At 40.7% G+C, this 20,900-nt stretch overlaps 1 protein-coding gene across 1 annotated transcript in view; it reads left to right on the forward strand.

The window, feature by feature from the left end:
* The first annotated feature begins 3,715 nt into the window (after positions 1–3,715).
* The window catches only part of LOC6562295 (protein dachsous), an 84,832-nt gene continuing 67,647 nt past the window's right edge, over positions 3,716–20,900 (forward strand). The window contains exons 1-2 of the mRNA XM_032736399.2: positions 3,716–3,790; positions 12,527–14,704. Of these exons, the coding sequence (XP_032592290.2) occupies positions 12,692–14,704 (2,013 nt within the window). The 5' untranslated portion in view covers positions 3,716–3,790; positions 12,527–12,691. The remainder of the gene's footprint in view (positions 3,791–12,526; positions 14,705–20,900) is intronic.

Below are 20,900 nucleotides of genomic sequence, written 5' to 3' on the forward strand. Positions count from 1 at the left end.
AGAACCAGGAACCCAGATTCTATTCGATTCGCCTGGTTGTATGTTCATTTTGCTAAACGCCAAGATTTCAAATGTCGTCACATGCTCGACGACAGGCGAGACTCCAAGATCTGGATGCGCTGCCAAATATTGTAGATAGATAGATAGCAGCTGCCTGCTGCTGCTGATGTTGCCTGCATTCAAAAGCCAAACATAAATCCATCTCAATTTTGCAGCACAATTGTGTCCATTGCCATTACCATTACCTGATATGCTTATACCCCCTTCACCCACCACTCGCTGCGCTACACTTGGAAAACTGCTCTGAAAACCGGAAATAAATTTTTTTTTTTTTGCTTTTTACCATTTAAATGGTACATATTATTTATTAACAAAATACATTTTGTTTACATAAAAAATGCTGAAATTTAACAATTTCTATACATATATATAACTTGCAGTTTCAAATTGCAATTTTATTTGTCATATTTTTTAGAGTGTACTCCACCGCAGTGGGGGCTCTGGCTTTAACACTCAGTGTGTGGGTGGGTGGCTTCGATTAATGATCGCCGATCATTCGGCACACATTGAGATATACAAGTCGCATATATGCTGTATACACACTTGTACATATAAATCTGAATGTTGCGCTGTGCTTTTCAAGTGGCTGTCAAAGTGTCGCTCTCGTTGTTGTTGTTGCTGTTGTTGTTGCGGTTGCTGTTGCTGTTGTTGTTGCTCTGACTTTGTGTGCGACTCATTCATTTCAAAGTGCAAATGCAAGCTGACAGCTAAGCGACGTCATTTAGAGTTTTGACAAGCGGCACAGAACACAAATGGCCAAATGCTTAAATGCTCGACCTCAAATTGCGCTAACGACGCCGACTAACAAAATTTCAGTTGAGAGTTGAGAGCTTGTGCCACCAACGTACATTCCACCAAAAAAATAAATAAAAAATAAAATCCTAGTAAACACACAATAAGTAAACATTATTCATTTAAAAGAGCACGACTAAAAGTTACACTGTAAACAGTAAAATAAAATCCCGCAAAAACACAACTAGTTAAAATTATTTGGTTAAAACAGTGGTTACAGTAAAAATGAATGTTGTGGCTTTTACATTGAGTTTATAGAGTTCTTATAAATATTTTTCAGTTTTGAAGGCTATAAATATATTTTGGATCCTTAAAGAAGGTCACTTTTAAATATTTAAGACTATTTGACTACTCTAACAAGCATTTAGCTGACTTATTTTTGCTGCCATCTTCAATAACCATCCCCACATTCAACACTTTTGTTCACAAATGCCTGGAACTCTAGAATTTGGCAATGGGACAGATAAGAAACCCAATATACCCCCTTAGCCTCTTTTGGGGAACAGCGTATAATAACAACAGAGTAACAACAACAACTGACGATGGCACGCACATTTCGTGTACGATTCCCAGACAAATTGCAGAATTGGCGAATGCTTGAGAATTCTGCGGAATCGGAATCTACACTATGGGATCTATGGTGGTCCTTTTGGCCAAAGTAACCAGAGTTTTGCAGAGTTGGATAGTTGAGTCTTTGTAGCTAAGCTGGGATGGGATGGCTTGGGTTGGGTCGGGTCTCCCTAGCTAGTTGTACACACACACACACACACACAAACACACACACGCACAAATACTGCTAATGTTGTTGCATTATTTTATTTTTAGGGGGCGCCAAATTCGCACATGTTGCGTAAGACACACAATGTGACTGTTAATGCGCAGCATTGTTGTTGTTGTTGTTGTTGCTGTTGTTGCTGCAGCTTCCAATTTTGGTAGCAGCAACAAACAATAACAGAAGGATGGTGGCAACTGCGGGGGCACGGTAGGGTGGGGTATAAGCAGGAGGGTCTGTTGAGGTATGCTCAGCATACCAAACACTCAACGCCAAAGCGCACTCCACACAACCACTTCACCACTGCACCACTCGGCGGCAAACATAACCCAACAACAACATTGAGTGAACTTGTATACAGGTGAGCATTTGTCAGAGAGCGAACAAAAAACCGGTTTATGCTCCAATGATCTCGCTCATTCTCTCTCGCTCGTTTTGTGTGCGTATGTGTGTGTGTGTGTGTATAGCTAATTTACATGCCTGTGTTTGCGTGTGTGTGTGTTTTTTGTGGGCAGCACACACTTGGCAAGGCGTTGGGTGCATTGCTGGACTTGACTTTTATGCTTTTATTGACAGAGAGAGAAAGAGAGAAGAGATAGGCACGATTTGAGCACGACTATCGCAATTGCGTGTGGGTGCTCTCAGCATATACTTGCTCTCTCTCTCTCTTGGTCAATCTCTCTTTGAGGCTAATTGTGGACCTGTCGTCGCTGTATAGTGCCCGTTGATGGTTGGGGAGGGGGTGGGAGGGGAGGAGAGTTTTTAAAATTCTTGTCTTGTTTTTTGGGATGCTGAGTGTCTACGTTTTGGTATTCATATGCAATTGGCATATGATGCAGGCCAAGAAGACCGCGTGCTGAGAGATGCTGAGGGCGCTCTCTCTCTCCCTCTCTATGTCTCTCTCTCTGGCAAAGAAACCGACCAAACCACTTTTGTTGAGTTTCTTGCACGTCAACACACCACACACATACCAACACACACCAGCACGCACACACAGCTCGCTCTGGTCTGCTCTCTCAGGCGGCAGCTCACCACAGCTTGCCACATGCACTTGACCACACACAGGTGAGTTTTGCGGCATTTGCGGCATCTCTTGGACGCTGCTTGCTGCTGCTGCTGCTTTGGAGAGCGCCTCGTTTGTTGTCTCGAATTCAGTCTGTCGTTTGTTTTCGTCGCCGAAACATTGAGCACTAGCAGCGAGCGGATTAAACGCAACTCTTGTCGCTGTTGTCGCCATCGTCGCGTCGCAACAACAACAGAATCAACAAAATTCCAATCGGAAATCGATAACGACTTTATCGATAACAAGTGCTAAAGTGTAGACAAGTGCAACACAATTTTGTTGAATCTGCATGTAAACAACAATTGCTGCATTCAACAAAATCAAAAAAGAAAAATACAAGTTGAAGAAAAATTCTAAGCAACATCAACAACAAAAAGCAGAAGGCGTCTCTCGTCTCTTGCCCCACTTGCCCCTCTGCGTTCCGGGTCCCTTGCTGTTCTCGTTGTCGCCGCTTTTTTTCGTCGCGCTCGTTGCGATCTTCGTCGCCGTCGTCGTCGTCGCCGTCGCGCTTTTCGTCGCTTCGCCGTGCAGCAAAAATGTAAAAAATATATATATATATATATAAGAAACGGAATCTGAATCCAAGTCCAAGTTTGACTGAGTTTGAGACAACTGCGAAGAGTGTGCAACAAAGTTAATCGATGTCGATTGTAAAGAAAATCGCAATATTTGCATTTTAATTAAATTGCAAGAATTTCCCAGTATCTGTCTGTCTCTCTCTCTCTCTCTCTCTCTCTCTGTCGCCCGGTGTGTGTGTATGTGTGCGAGTCTCTGCGCGTGTGTTAGTGTGTGTGTGTGTCCACCCTACAACGGCAACAACGACAACAACAAAATACACACACCAAAAATATATAATCAAAAGAAAAAAAATTCAACAACAACAAAAATATAAGAAATAAACCAGAAAAAGGCGAAAAGAAATATTGTTCAACAAGTCAAACGAGTTCTTTTGGCTCGCTTTGGCCGTGTGGCCAGCAGCAGCAGCTACAACAACAACAAGAACAACAAATCGACTCAACGTCGCATTTGGTGGCAGTGGCAGGCAGCAAGTTTTGTTGTTTGCGCCTTTGGTGAAAAATATTGACAGCATTTAGCCACAAAATGTAAGCAAGAATATAAAAAGACAAATAATATGAATAAATAATCAATAAGAGCAGTAGTCATGTAATAAGCCAGTAAGCTGGATTGCACATAAGAATAATAATAATTAATAACTAGACCAACACATCTACAAAACCGTGTCAAAATACCCAAAATTGCTAAAGCGTATTTGTTTATTTTTGTTAAGAAGGAAAAGCTGAGAAAACAGCGAAAAAGTAGTCAAAAGTACTCAAAGTTGAGCATGAATGTTTATTCAATGTATTCATCAATGTACGTATTGTAGTCTTTAATGGGTTTTGCTTGGCTAAAACGGGAAAGTTGCGCAGCCCAATTAGCTGTACAATAAGGTAAAAGGTAGCAACAACCAACAAACCAAACAACAACAAACGCGGCAGCAGTGAAAACAACTTGAAATAGTCAAATTGGTAATCGAATTTAACTCGTTAAATGGACAGAAGAGAGCCCAAATGGCCGTAGATAATGTACACAAAATGAAAAGGCAGAAAAAACACACTCACACACACTTTGACTGTGTTAGACTACCTCTTCTATCTTGTTCTTCTTCTACGCTTACCTACTGCTCGTCTTTTCATCATTCGCCTTCGGCAACGGCTTTGTTGGGAAAATGTGAAAAACACACACACAGAGTTTAGAATTCGATGCGAGAGATTTTTCGGCTATTGAATTTGAATTGAAGTATTTCTACCTGTTTTACACACGCACACACGCAACAAATATCGGTACTTAATCTCTTCGAACTGTGACTTATCGTTATCTATCGAGCAATACGTGAGTTGACTGCGCAAAACTGTCGCCAAACGCGCAAAATACCTGGAAAAACTCACAGCTTACCTGAAGGCATTTCTGTTTTTTTCTTTTCAACGTTTTGTAGTTCACTTTATAGTATATGGAGTTTTTGAGGTGTCATACAAAAAAAGAAAAGAAATGAAAAAAGACTCAGGAAGTGTTTATGCTGTCGTGTTCGGATTTTTTAATGTTAATGTCCATTAAAAAGTGCATTAAATTTTCCTTTTAAAATTACATGAAATTATTATAAGATGGCAGGCAGTTGTGAGTGTGTGTGAGGTGTGTGCAAGCACTTATAAACTAATTTTCGAGTTGCTGCTAAAAGCCAAAATAGCTTGATATTAAGAGAGAGAGAGAGAGAGAGAGAGAGACAGACACGCTGAAAATGACTACGGAAAACATTTAGGCCAACAATGGGTCAATTGCTGCAGTTAAGAGCGAGTTACTTTTATGGCCCTTAATTTACACTTCCTTCCAATACACACACACACACTCTCAGAGAAAAAGATCTCGCATCTGTCGGCAAACGACCAAAGGCGGCATAGCGGCAAACGGCAAGCGGCGGCCAAACCAAAAGCAAAAGCAAAAGCAAACAAAATATAATTTTCATTTCCCATTTTCATTTCGTACGCTTCACACAACAACAAAAACAGAGAAAAAATGCACTCAACTGCTCTGCATATTATTTATGCCTTATCAGCAGAAAACCTAATGCCTTCATTTTCTTTTAATCTTTATGCACCAATGCGTCTGACTGTCGTCAGGTGAGGGTGCTTTTCTTTTGTGATGTATGCGGTAGTGCAGCGACAGAACGAAAGACTTAGGCAGCAAACTTGCAAAACGAAATTTAATGCGCTTTAAATTGCTAAAGTTGTTCGTGCCGTTTGCTGCTCACGTCTAATTGCCGCAATGATTAGCAATATACAAACACAAAAGTTACGCTTTAATCGTTTTTTACACACACTGACGTACAACCGGCATCAGCTGCCCTTCTTTTTGCTTGTGGACCACACACACGCTTCGTGCGCCATGCCAAAGAAAATTACGTTGCTTTGTTGGAAAATGCGCACACTTGTCCCCTATTTCGTATGTTCTATGTTCTCCACATCAGGAACTGACGGACGGGCTGACTGGTAGGCTAGCTGACTGGCTGGCACCTGCTCCTCCAAGCAGGTATTAAGAAACACCCGCTAAGCTGCCCGCTGCCTTTAGCAGCGCTGGCGCTAATTTCTTTCTTGTGCCTCATGCGAGTTGGCATCGCCGACATACGAATGTGCTAGCCTGTGATTAAGTTTGGAATATGTTCATCGTTTTGTGCAAGTGTCTTCATCCACAATCAACCACAAACCATGGCGATGGATGGTGGGGAGGTGGCGGGGTGGGTATTATGGTTATGCGAATTATGTTGCCGCCAGGCCTCAGCTCCTCCGGGCTAACTTCGAATATACAAACATACATACACATTCATATGATATAAATGTATGTATTTTTCTACACATACGATAATCATATAACACAATGTTAATTTCAGTGCAGCTCTAATTGGTAGTCGCTGCAAATGTGCACATTACCACCAGAATTGATTAAGAAAAAAAATTGGTATCATAAAATTGTGCACATGGTTTAAAAAGATAGGAAACACAACAAGCTGTCTCATAAGCCAACTACAAACTTTTTTTCTTCTAATGTCACAATCGTAACGAAAGACTTAGGCAACGAACTTGCAAAAAAAGAATGTATTTCCAAAAAGAAATAAATAAATGAAAACAAGAAACTAGTAAAGTAAGGGCGTTATTAGAGAGTTTTAAGCACAGGGTGTTTTATATGCTGTGCTGCTTAACGAACTCAACTTAAGTATAAATAACATAAATTAAATAAAACTAGTAGAAGATATCTCTTAGTCGAGATTTCCTACTTGTTTATGATGAAGCTCACAGTTTGGAATTTAGTTTTATGACCTACATGTGTGTCTGTATATATTGCACGCTGAATAGACTAGAAACGAGAGATATCAAATTAAGTCTAGATTAGGCCAGGGCCATAATAACAACAACAAGAAGAATAGTGATCGTAAAGCATGATATTCTAGCCAATAAAGCTGTTGCGCATATAACAAGTGTCTTTGGTGCCTTCGGTGAGGATGCAAAGTTGTTCGACTCTTTCATTTGTCATCGATCAAGTCTCGATCAAGCAACACTTGATTGCTTTAGCTGGGGTCACCATTCCTTTTAATAGAGACCCCAGCACACTTAATTGCAATATATATATATATTTTACGTTACAAATTTTAAAGATTTCGATCGAAAAAATATTCGTATAGGTTTTTTTTTATGGCAGCTGGCGTAGCTCGGGTTAACGAACGCTTGTCGGGATTAGCTTCTCGTTTGGACTAATCATCAGTTAACAGATTTTTGCAGTTTTATGACCGGCAGCGGGTCATAAAAATCATGCCAAACAATGGCCAAAACATACACACAAAAACACACACACAGACCATGACAATAATTGCTAAATGCTTTTGGCTGCAAGACAACAATAATATTGTGTATTCATGTATGAAAGCTTCCGCTTCGCGCAAATCTATTAATATCCCATATAAACAAAACGCGAAAGGGGCGCAGCATCATAAACCGCATCAACGGAAACACACCAAACCTCAGACTGTGGAGCAGGTGCAGCATCAGCAGCCACCTCAGCACCACTCAAGATTAGAAGCGAGGCAGCAATGACAACCCATTCGGATTCTGTATCCAGTTCACAGTATAAGTATCAGGTTCAGTTTCGGTTCTTCTTCGAGTTTGCAATCTGTGTGAGCGTTTTTTCATATTACTGCAATTGACGTGACGTTCTTGACGGACGCTGTATTCCCGATAAGATATGATAAATTATATAATAAATGCCGCTAATCAATGACACTTAATTATGATGTGAGTCAAATAGACCAAGTAGACTAACCTGTTGGGGGAAACTCTGGGACCTGAACTGACAAATTCCTACATTTTCACGCCAAGCCTGGAATTTATTAGGGGAAACTTTTTTTTATCATCTTTTCTTGGCTAACTATTGAATATAAATATTTCAAGTGTTACTTTGATGCCAATTACTGACTATATTAATCAGAAGTGATCTAACATTATATTAAATGATAAATAATAGATTTGATAACGTCGACTATGTAAAGAAATACAGTAAATTTCTAATAGTAATGCCAAATTAACAAAGTTATGATCAAATAACTCTTTCATTATTCATTGCCGCATAGATAAGTATCGGCAATAAATCAAATAATAAGTATAATAAATCACTAGTGATTTAGGCATACTTAAAAATAAGACAACCATTACTTACTATTTACACACAACTTGCGCTCGAAAGCGAAACCCTAAAGTGAAAATCGAAATGAAAATGAAAAACAGTTTCGTGCTCTGCTGGTCGGGCAGAGGTGTTTTATTGTTATTGTTATTGTTATTGCTGTGCTAGCGTTGGCGTTCACTTGCATTTTCGCACTTTTTCTAGTAGAAAATCACATGCGAACTTCACGCTTTCATAGTTGCAACTGGCCGGACTCGGTCCGCTTGATCCAGCTCTGGGTGTGTGTGTGTGTGTGTCACAGACACTCAACAAGGCAGAGATTTGCATTTTAATTAGCCCAATTAATATGCAGACAATATAATGTTATTGCTTTTAGCTGCTGCAAGACTACAGCTTGAGCTCGTGTAAGGCAATTAGAAAGCCATTAGAAATAACTAATTAACAGCAGCCTACAACTCACAGTACCCCCTGCTCTGCTCCGTTCTGTTTCCCCCATCTCCATTAGTGAGTACTGAACAAGCTTCATCTCTCACATTTCATAAATTACTCAACATTTAATTAAACACGCTCTAAAGCGCTACTTACCACCTACTTAGCCGACGGTTTTAGACAACAATTTTGCATAATTTGGAGTTAAATCATGAACACACTACAGCTACAACAACAACGATAACAACGAGAGCAGCAACAACTATACAACAAGTTGATTTTCTGGCACGTTTCTTTACCAACAAACTATAAAATAATGTAGTTATTTTTTAATTCCCTAGTTATTACTATCTAAAGAATAATGCTCTGAAGTACAAAAAAACTGTAAGTTTGGGATTAATGATCTAAGTCAACATATTTCCTGTAGCCTGTTGGGGTATTCTCGCATTTAAAAACTCAGTTGATACTGTTTGTTTTGCTCGTTCAAATAGACAATTAAAGAAACTTAAGGAACATCAAATATGTGTAGTGCTCATCAAGTTAAACATTGTCGGTATCTTTTCCTGCCCGGGAGATAAACAGATGCCTCCGCTGAGAGCTTAGCTCCTTGGCTGCTCCAATTGCTTGCTTCAGCGATCAGCGTCTTCTTGTTGATGTTTTATGTATTTGATATCAAGGCAAACTGAGCAGAGTGTTCAGTTTCCGCTGTGCCCACCAGTCGAGAGTCCAGAATCGAGAGTCAAGGGAATCTAGAGTCGGCGTTTTCTTCGGTCCTCGTTTCCTCGTTTTTCGTTGTTAATTAGTTGAGCCGTAAACTTTATGCGCTTTTCGTTATTGTTTTGTATGGTATACATACTACATGGTAGTATATACCACGCGGATGGAGCTATGGCTATATAGTATTTGTGGTAACTTTTATTTGCCATTAAGTAGATTTTATTAACGCCCAGCTCTGTGATCAGTGGACTGAGAGCTGAGCACAACTTGGACCGGTTCGTTGCTTTACGAGCGCGCAGAACGATGTTTTCAAATCAAAAATAAAACAAAAAATTCAGTCCCAGGAAAAGTAATAATTGTTAATATGAAAGAGATATGAGAGACCGGGAGCACAGGCAAAAATCCGCATCAGGCACTCCAACAGGGTGTCAGGGAACCACACACGGAACTACACTCGAAAAAAAGTCATAGAGTAAAATGTAAAGTTAAAAATTTTGTGCTCGAAAAGTAATATTGTTAGTTATTAGAAGATGCTTGTAGTGCACATATTTTTTCTCAGTGTAGGTACTATTCTAAGTAAGTGGGCAGTCCATCAGAGAGTGAGCGGCGCCCGTTGGTGCTACGCTCGTTGCGCTTTCCTATGTGTTTGGGTATTAGGAGTTCATCTTAACTTTTGACAAGCGCAAATCAAACTGACGTTTCCGCAGTAGCCGCAACTCAAGCAGCAGCAGCAGCAGCAGCTAAATATCCAAATGCCAAACTCCCAGAGGTAATTTGCGTATGGCGGTCCCATCAAGTGTCAAGTTGGTCCCAGGCAGAGCCGGGGGTTCATGTCTACTGTTTCTTGTTATACCCTTCTAGAAGGTATCATAATTTACTCGTCTAATTTGTAAGTCATTGAAGGAAACATCTCCGACAACAGAAAGTGTTATATATATTTATTCTTATTAAGAATGAACAGCCGAGCTTATAGTTTTTCAAAGAATTGGTAGTGCACTTTTTATTGAAGAAACCTAGTTAAACTAACAAGATATGCCTGTTGTTATATTCCTCACACTTGAAAACATAAACCATTATCTGAAAAAATCGATCGGAAGATAACAAGTAGACAAGGTTGTGACAATTTTTTATAAGATAACAAGTAGACAAGTTTGTGACAATTTTTTAGATATATCTACGGAAATGTGGAATATTCAGTTCACAGTCTGTAGTGAAACAGAAAAACCAAAACATTATAATAAATATTATAAATTTAAATGTCAGCAGATTCATTTCGATACACAAGGGTATGAAATCGTCGGTGTAACTATGATAGATGTGCTTTCTTGATTTGTTTCTTTTTTCTGCACATTTGCAGTTTATTAAATTATATCTCATGTCATGGCACCGATCCCAGGAAAGTAGTGACCATCATTATTAAGCTATTAGAGGCCTGATGGACACGCAGTACAACTTCCTGAACTCAATGTATTAAGCGTTGCACAACTGAATCCATGTCTCTATCTCTGTCTCTGCCTTTCTGTCTGGGACATTTCACAATGCAGTTGTAGCTTGCATATTCATTAATTCACTTTTAATTGCTGGCTTTCTACTTTCATTCTGATCCTGTGATCATCTGTCGATGAGCCGGCATCTTTTTTTTATTTTAGGCACCAAAAAGATACGATCAACGATCTATCTGCGAGGAACATCACGAACCCATTTAGTATACCATGTGAAAATAACAAATTTCTTTATGGGTCATTTCCCCCAGTTGCGTTGCTGACACAAACAAATAATCATAATTATACCCTGTAGCTATTTATTTATTGGGGCATGAATATTAATAATAACTATGACTATTACTAACTATGGCAACGTAGTTATGAGATATAAACATAATTATTTATATGGTACTTTCGAAAACTTTACAATATCCTCAGACATATGTGACTGACTTTGACTATACTTGATCTCAGAGATTATAAGGTTATTGTGTGTATTACGTCCAAATTACTATTATATAGGAATATCACTATTATCATGCAATTTAAATATAATTGTAATATTAGACGAATTACTTTTTATATCCTGTTGTGATCTGTTCACATTTGAACTGGTTCAGTACATCATTTATATTACTTAAGTAGAGGGTATTTACAAGTTCAGCAATGTGCTCAGCAATGCCATTTATACTGCCCTTATTTTCTTTCTGTTTTCCATTTTTTGTATTTCTTTCGTTTTTTTTTTTTTTTTTGGCTTATCGCGAGAGAAAAATCTTGAAAATTGCAGCAGTCGTCGCACAGCGAGTAGTTGTTGTGGTTATTTTTTGTTTTTGGGGCCACTTGAATGTACCGAATGTGAAAAGTGTTAGTCATGGTCTTGTTAACTAAATTGTTGACCACGAATTTGCCGTTCAGCCGTGCGCACAGCTCGCAGCTGAAACTCTCTCTCACTCAATCACTCAATCAGTCTATCTCTTTTCGATTCTTTGGCTGATCCCAACCTATACCCAATCCAACTCAACACAATAAAAACTACAATTTCAGTATTTGATTTGTTCGATTTCTAAATGTGTTCTGTGTGTGTATTTGTGTGTATGTCTGTCTTCAGTATAGATCGTCAATATTTCAGCCGAGAACAGAGTCTGCAGACATAGAACTCGGGTCTCAGTAGACCCTTTTAGCCTTTGAACCTTTCAGGCACGCAGGTAGTTTTCTTGGTTTTGTTTGGTTGCCTGCCGAAGCTTCTTTTGTCTTCATTTCGTTCAAGAACATCGACAGCAACGACTTTGGGTCTCTGTATTGGCCTTTCGGCATTCCCTCGTTTGAATTTCAAATGTATCTTGTGAATGCTTGGACAATGCGTAAGCCGCTCTCGGCCATCAAGGTGATGAGCTTCATCAGTCTGTTAAGCGCGTTAGTGCAGTTATCAGTCTATTAGTTGCCATCTATCAAACACCCTCACCTCCTCCCACTTCCTCGCCTCGCCTCGTCATCGGCAAAGAACAAGAACAGCTAACATCTACAACATGTGTCTCCAATCGCGTGGGCAGCGGATTATTTGGTCACGTTTGTGGTTCCGTTTATAGTCAGCCATTTGTCCATATTAGCAGCTGCCACACTGTTCGAATTCGAACAGATAGTTCTAGTCTACAGATATTTTCCTATAATTCTGTGGTAACAACTTTTTTCTTTAAAGATATTCCTTGTGTATACAAAAAATCTCTCAATTTAGTTCAGTTGGATTTTTAATGATGAAAAATCTAAATTTTCTTCTGCTTGCCACTCTTTTTACTTATTAGGCGATTTTATTATTTCTTTTTATTATTTTCTTATCATTTCAAAAAATGTCTTATATTTTTAAAGAGTAATTAAGTTGGAATTGGAATTGGAAAGTGCTTTATTTGTTTAATTTATAGTCTAAAATGATTTCAGTAAGCTTTGTTATATTCAAAATCTGATTTCTCCCTTTCCTCCTCTTTTCATTTGCAGCTGAAAATGGCGTCTACAGCTGGATGTAGCGTAGGGCATTCGCAGTCGACGATACACGAATAACGACATGTTGGGTTTTTAGCACGCAATACCAACAAATAACGAGGAGGGAGAACCCAAAAAAGAGATACACAAATAACAACAATAATTTAAAAGCCCAACGCGATGCATTCGAGAACAACAACTTCCAGTTCGAGTTCGCTTTTGAGTTTGAGTTCTGTGAACAACAACAGCAACAGCAACCATAATAGCAACAAGGACCGCAGTGAAACAAGCAGGCGGCAAGTAACGCCCCGGACGCCCCAAAAAGATTACACAATGTTTCACAGATGCCGGAGACGCTCCAGACGCTCCAACAACAGCTCAAGGTCAACATTACCCGCCAACGCCAATTCCAATTTCAATTCGCAGTCCAATTTAAACAGCTGCCGCTCCTCGCAGCTGCCCTGGCTGCTAGTCCTCCTAGTCTCCTGCAGTCTGATCAGTCTGGCAGCGGCGGGCGCGGCAGCGGACAAGGAGCGGGAGCGACGTCTCGAGGTTTTCGAGGGTGTGCCCATTGATCATCAGATTGGGTATATCGGTGATTTCGATAGCATTGACAGTGGACCGCCCTACATTATAGTCGCCGAGGCGGGCGTTGAAACCGATCTGGCCATTGATCGCACAACGGGTGAGATACGCACCAAGGTCCGTTTGGATAGGGAGACGCGTGCATCCTACAGTCTGGTGGCAATACCTCTCAGTGGCTTGAATGTCCGTGTGGTGGTCACGGTGCGCGATGAGAATGATAATGCGCCGACATTTCCACAGCCAGCGATGCATATTGAGTTCCCGGAGAATACGCCGCGTGAGGTGAAGCGTACTCTGTTGCCGGCTCGAGATCTCGACCTGGAGCCGTATAATACACAGCGCTACAATATTGTCTCGGGCAATGTGAACGATGCCTTCCGGCTCTCCTCGCATCGGGAACGCGATGGAGTGCTCTATCTCGATCTGCAGATTAGTGGATTTCTCGATCGAGAGACAACGCCGGCCTACAGTTTGCTCATAGAGGCACTCGATGGGGGTACTCCTCCCCTGCGTGGACTGATGACTGTCAACATAACCATACAGGATGTGAATGACAATCAGCCCATATTCAATCAGAGTCGCTATTTTGCCACAGTGCCAGAGAATGCCACAGTAGGCAGCAGCGTGTTGCAAGTCTACGCATCGGATACGGATGCCGATGAGAATGGCCTTGTGGAATATGCGATTAATCGCAGGCAGAGCGATAAGGAGCAAATGTTTCGCATCGATGCGCGCACAGGAGCTGTTTACATTAATAAACCGTTAGACTTTGAGACCAAGGAATTGCACGAGCTTGTTGTTGTGGCCAAGGATCATGGTGAGCAGCCGCTGGAGACGACTGCCTTTGTTTCCATACGCGTGACGGACGTGAATGATAATCAGCCGACGATTAATGTGATATTCTTGAGTGAGGACGCCTCGCCCAAGATTTCGGAATCAGCGCAACCGGGTGAATTTGTTGCACGCATTTCTGTGCACGATCCAGACTCGAAGACAGAATATGCCAATGTCAATGTCTCTCTGAATGGTGGCGATGGACATTTTGCGCTAACCACCCGCGATAACAGCATCTATTTGGTTATAGTTAATCTGCCATTGGATCGGGAAGCTACCTCCAATTATACTCTAAGCGTAATTGCCACGGATAAGGGCACACCACCACTGCATGCATCCAAGTCGATCTTTCTACGAGTCACCGACGTCAATGACAATGCACCGGAGTTTGAGCTGGATGTCTATCATGCGAATGTCATGGAGGTGGCCGATCCGGGCACCTCGGTGCTCCAGGTGCAGGCTCGCGATCGCGACGAGGGCAACAATGCTGCGCTGAGCTATGCACTAGCTGATACGCCCGATACGCATGCACAGTGGTTCCAAATTGATACACAGACTGGCCTGATAACGACACGGTCGCACATCGATTGCGAAACGGAACCGGTGCCGCAGTTAACTGTTATTGCCAGGGATGGCGGACAACCACCGCTTAGTTCGACGGCTACCGTTCTGGTCACCATACACGATGTCAACGATAATGAACCGATATTCGATCAGAGCTTCTACAATGTCTCCGTTGCGGAGAACGAGCCGGTGGGCAGGTGTATACTTAAGGTGAGTCATTAGCCAGCGACTACTTATTATATATATATATATATATATATATACATATATTATATAGATAAATAGTACATGAGTATTTATCCATCCATCTATTGTTTGACCCATTTTCTCTGGCCAACACACAGACACAATCGAGCGTCACTTATGGATATTCAAGGTACTTGAAAACCCAAAACTAATCTCATGCATCAATTACCCCCAGTCAGTCTCCAAGTAGAAAAAAACAACAAGTTTTCAGTCCGATCACTCAAGACACATCGACATCCGTAGGGAATTGAGGCGACTGTCGTTTCGGCTACTTGCTGCTTGCCGCTTGCCGCTTGCTGTTATCTCTTGACTCGTAGACACACATACACACACACACCCGTTTGTGCGCATACTCTATGTAACGGTGTAGGCCAAGCTGTTTATTGACAATTTTGGTTACGGTATACGATTTCGTATGATTAGCAAAAACAAAAGAGAAAGGACTTTTCGTTAAGCACCTGTTAAGAAAAAGGGTAAAAGTAATCGTAAAGTAAAGTCAAAGCTATCTGTCGATAGATTGGAAACACTCGATAGCCGATCACCTTTCTTATTATCGATTGTCCTAAATACCGGTCATATTAAAAATGTAATCACATTGTAACGAGCACATAAAATATTAAAGTTGTATATTTAGTAGCTGTTAACAGCCCATTCGATAACTCAGCATTTATCGATAAATCATTAGCAAGAAATACAGTTACAGGAAATACTCTCTTGTTAAGAGTATATCAACTTCGATGACTTTGTCGGCGCCACTTCCTCCTTGTTAACTGTTTTTTTATATTTTGTTCGTAAGCAGTCAAATTCCAAATTGTTTCCAACCACGTTCTGCCCCCCTTCCGCACCATCCAGCATCCCCCATGCCACCGATTGCCCCGTTACCATCCGCACCCGAAGCAATGCAGGCTTCTCACTCTTTTGTAGTTAATCCATTCATCATCGGGTAATTACATTTTTATAACATTTTTCCCTGCTCACAAAACAAATGGGCAACCAAAAAGAAACAACTGCAACAAAAACAACAGCAATAACAACAACAACAACAACAACTTGAAATGGGGCCTAAAATCGTTTCTAGCGCTTAACGAAGGCATTTTGTTCGCTGTTGTTGGTCGGCAGCTCTCAAACTCAGTCTCAGTCTCGGTCTCAGCCTGTCTCTGTCTTTCTATCACCCATTTTTTCTTCTTTCACAGACACACACAAACACACACACACACACATACAGATATACATATATCTACATGCGCGACGTCGAAACGTCGACAAGATTTTGTTCGGACTATCAAATGTGACCTCTCTTGTCTCTCGCCTCTCACTACAAAATAGCAGAAAAAAGCCTATGAACACAAAAGCAACAAACAGACAACTAAAAATGTTGCCATGATTTCAAAAACTTCCCAAGCAATTTAATAACACGAGTTTCAACTCAACGCAAACGACAAGAACAATTTATAAAAATACCAATAGCATATCTATAAAAAAAATAAGCATTGCTCATTATTTATCTATACAGTTTTCAGTAGTGTCAACTTTAAACATCTTTCTCCCATATATGTATATATATATATATATATATTTTTTTTTTGTGTATTTTCTGAGTTTGTTGTTAAGCCGAAAAATTTAAGTTTAACCACTTACTAACAATTACTGAATGTAGACTGGATTTCATAGGCATTTCCGCAAATCAAATCAAATCATATCTCATCATCACAACAGAAACCGAAACAGAAACAGCAAATGCGAATGATGAACAAAATTAAAGCCTACAACAACCAAAAAAGTAGCAACAACAACAACAATTTGGAAATAACAACGCCAATTCTGTTTGCGATGAAATCTGAAAAAAGTCACGTTTCCTTAATTACAATGAAAGAAAATCAGTTGCGTCTCTCGCAGCCCTCGAAGCCAAATATAAACCACAGACACAAAACACAGACACAAGACAGCCGAAGAAATACAAAACGCATAATTGGCTCACGCAAAAATACAAAAAAATAATAACAATAAAAAAAGCCAAAATCTGATTGAACCTGAGATACACATCTAAAGTTTTGAGAAAGAGATAGATGCTCGGGTATATAAGGCTGGATTGTAAGGGTAGACAAAGTGCGCGGCGCTCAATAATCATAAAAGCGGCGGCGGTCACAAAAAAAAAAACTAAATTCGGTGCACACACATACATATACACACACATACAAATATACATACAAGAGTTGTGCTCGGGTTACTTCTTTTTTCATATTGAAGCCAATCAGTGGTTGTGAAGACAATAAAAAGTCCAAGCTGCCTCCAGAAAAAAAAAAACGCAAATCGGAATTTGGAGTATAATAAAAAAATAAACAGGGAAAGGGTCCAAACAGAGACGACGACGCCGAACTAAACATTTTTTATGGCACACACAACTGAAGAAAATTAAAAAACAAGAAAATGAAAACAAAAAGTTGGCTATATACATTTAATATGAGATAGTCGCTTGGGTTGGCCCAACGCAAACAATAAACTGTACAATTCTTGAAACAAAAAGCCAAATATTTAACTAAAGAAACCTCGAGTCGGCCCAGTTTTTGGCTAAAAAAAAATAAATAAATATAAATACACGAAAATATCAGAGGTCGCCGCCGTCGAGTGAGAACACCAAATACTTTGCCAGCTGCTCGTCATTGTTTGCTCGACTTTTGGCACTGCACGTGGGCGCAAGGCGGTCACACAAGGAAGGGGTTAGTAGCAGGGCGTAAGTGATGGAGAGGGAGGCGGGGGGCATGCTTGTCGCGATGAGTCGTCGCGATGTTCCATCGATCGGAGCTGCGAATGGAATTCGCCATCATCATTGAGGATAATTGCAGCTTCATCAGCAATAACAGCAGACGCAGCGAGACTTTAATTTCGCTATATCTTCCTCTTCTTCTTCTTCTTCTTCTTCTTCTTCTACAAGCACAAGATTGTATTCTCCTTTGAATGCTCTCAAGAATATGCCAAAGAAGAGCTGCTAAACTTATCGGAGAACTAAAATTTCATCAGTCTGAGAGTTTTCCAGCGAAAGTTATCGCTTTATGTTTTTATAATTAGGTTTAAAGTTTATTGTTGCAAACTTTTAACTTTTAACCCATGAAATAGCCGGATTTCACATCATATTATAAGCAAATCTGGGAAATTTTTATATCCATAACTATAACTATAATTGTGTGTCCAACATGAAAGTCCCAATTTGATGAGCGTGTTTTGTTGGCGTAATTGAAGTTGTTGGGCCAAATTAAAAGCGAAACTCGCATGCCAAATATTACTTGGTCTAAATTCAGTGCCCTAGGTGCTAGCTGAGACAGAGACAGGGACCGAGATTCCGAGAGTTAGCCGTTCCCATCTAGGCCACACCTATTTCTCCAGATACGTATTATTTTCAAAGCGGAAATGCTATTTAATTAGAGGCGATCAAATGCCGCCTAACTTCGAGTTGAACTCCAATTCCAACTCCAACTGCGACTGCGACCTCGAGATTGACTATTACTGGGAGCTCCATCTAATGGCTGACCAAATTACACTTTAATTCGGAGGCCTCCGCGAGACGAAAGACTTAGACAACGAACTTGCGACCAAGCAGGCGGCTTTAATATTCGAACGAGACAAACAAAAACAAAAAACAAAATTAAAAACTCATTATGCAAATTGCGAGCGAGCCAACTCTGGAATTGTTGCTAGAGGAGAGATTCCGAATTGGAGCGCCAACTGGCGCGTTCCTATTTCCCCCATTTCATACCACCCTGCTTAGCCACCCCCGCTTTGAGCAGCCATCAGTTGATTTCTAAGACAACATAATTTGTTCAGCGTGTTGTTGTCATCTCAGATTTGTTGCTCATGTAGTCGTTGTTTCAGTTGTTGTTGCTGCACTTACACACTAAATTACATGCAATTACATGTTGTTGTTGCTGCTGCTGCTGCTAGTTGCTTTGGCTGTGTGCTAGCAATTGGTTAGGAACCCCTTCGCCCCCGCCTCTGCTCAAGATTGGCAGCTAAAGTTGTTTTGTTTTTCTTTTTTTTTAGTCGCTGCAGCAGCCAGCGCTGAAATTAGTTGCATTTTTGTTGCTGCTGCTATTGCTGTAGTTGTTGTAATTTCGCATTGTTTGGCTAATCTACGTAAATCTAATTTTGGTGGCTCCCACAATTACAAAAGTGGCAGCACCTTAGGAATTGGCTGCTGGGCGGGCAGGGTAGCGAAGGAGGTACTGGAGGGGATTTGAAACTTGGGCCTGCCCATTTGGCAAGTTATGCGGCTGCTTCTCTCTAATGCCATTGAACTGGTTTGCGCCGAGGGTGCAAGTGTGCTCTGCTATTGCAGGTTTGCGTCCACTGCGCGTTCACATACAGTTCTAGTAATCCCACCCCCTTCCTCGCCTGCCCCTACGTAACCGTTCTCTTGCCAGCGTATGAGGCGCTGTGCACCAATTTTCTTTGTCTCTTGCATCAATTCACTTTTTTCTAAACATGGAGCGATCAAGCTGCATTTATCTCATGCTCTCTTTTAGTTCTCCCTCTCACTCTCTCCCTCTCTCTCTCTCAGCTACGCTCTCTCTCTCTCAGCTACGCTCTCTCTCTCTCATTCTGTGTTTCGCTCTCTCACGCAACTTGTTTTGCACAATTTTAATTTTATAAACACCTTTAACGCATTTTTGTGCGCTCACATTCCATAAATGCCTAAGCAGCGTACAGCTGAAAGAGCAGAGAGAGAGAGAGTGAGAGAAACACAGAGAGACTGAGAGAGAGCGCTCTGTAAAAATTCACCTCACTTGTTGGTGCACGTTTTTGGTCTTTAGCTGGCAAACAGCGGCGAATTCAGCGTTTGGCCATTCAGAAATTCAGCAATTGCGCTCTCTCTCTCTCTTACGCTCTTTCTTTCTCTCTCTATAGCTGTATTTGTGTGTTTGTGTGTGAGACAAAATGGTTGGAAAAATCATGGCGCAGGCGCAGCGGCTGCTGCTTCTTTCTGCTGGCCATAGCCGGTTTTTGGGTTCGATAGTTTGTAGTACTTGTCTTTTGTATCATAGCAAACAACAACGAGCAACAAGCACACATTGTGTATGTAAGTATGTATGTGTGTGTGTTGGTGTGTGTTTGTGTTTGTATTTTTATTGTGTCTAATGTATGCAGTGGCTACCATTTGTGTGCTACCAGCAGACTGCATTTGCTGCAGCTGAGATATTTCCCAAACGCTTACAATATTAATTAAGTTGTATTTTATGCCCCACCACCCAAAAAAAAAAAAAATAATCATAGCCCAGAGCGTTTGTAGCGTCACACTCTGGGTACAAAAACAACCAATAACATCATTTTTGACACAATTTTGCAAAAGTTAAAAATCACCAGATGATCGCGCAGTCGAGCTGTCTTTAGTGCGTTTCCTGCTAGGGGAAATGCAGCAGCAGCACCAACAACAACAGTAATAATAATAACGACAGCAACATGAAGAGGTAGCCATAACAAACACCATGAAGAAACCCACAAGCCACAAGCCAGGAAGGCAACAAGGCAAGAAGGCAAGAAGGCAACGGGGCCACAATAGCCACAAGCGCTGATCACAATCAAAACATCAATAAACCTTAACTGATAGGCAGTCGAAACGGCCCAAAAGGAGCGGCTTTCTACACTTCACAAAAACACACGGAAATGGCCTAGAATTTAAAATTTTGGGAATTTCACGTCTCCTAAATAGCTTGACTTATTTTAAATAGAGTCTTGTACTCCTGGACGAATTTTCTTAAATTTAAAAAGAGTATTTCAAGAGATAAATAAAACTTAAGAAAGAGTTTTCTAAAGTTAAATAAAAACTTATTTGCTTAGTATTTTAGAAGAAATCCCTTAATAATTCCTAATTTGTAAATTTAGAACCGTTTCTAAAACAAAACCTAATCTAAATTGAATGTCTCACATTATTTTGCTGAGTGTAGCACTCATCGCTGCATTTTTGCATTTTGCCAGTAACCGAAAAACTGCGTCATCGTCATCGTCAATGTAAGCGTCATGGACTTGGACTCGAGCTGTGGTTGTAGTTGTTGCTGCTGCTGCTGCTGTTCCTGTAGTTGTTGCTGCTGCTGCTGCTGCTGCTGCTGTTCCTGTAGTTGTTGCTGCTGCTGCTGCTGCTGCTGTAGTTGTTGCTGTGCTTGTGCACGTC

Source organism: Drosophila grimshawi, unplaced genomic scaffold (genome assembly GCF_018153295.1).
Source record: "Drosophila grimshawi isolate 15287-2541.00 unplaced genomic scaffold, ASM1815329v1 contig_1377, whole genome shotgun sequence".
Taxonomy (NCBI): domain Eukaryota; kingdom Metazoa; phylum Arthropoda; class Insecta; order Diptera; family Drosophilidae; genus Drosophila; species Drosophila grimshawi.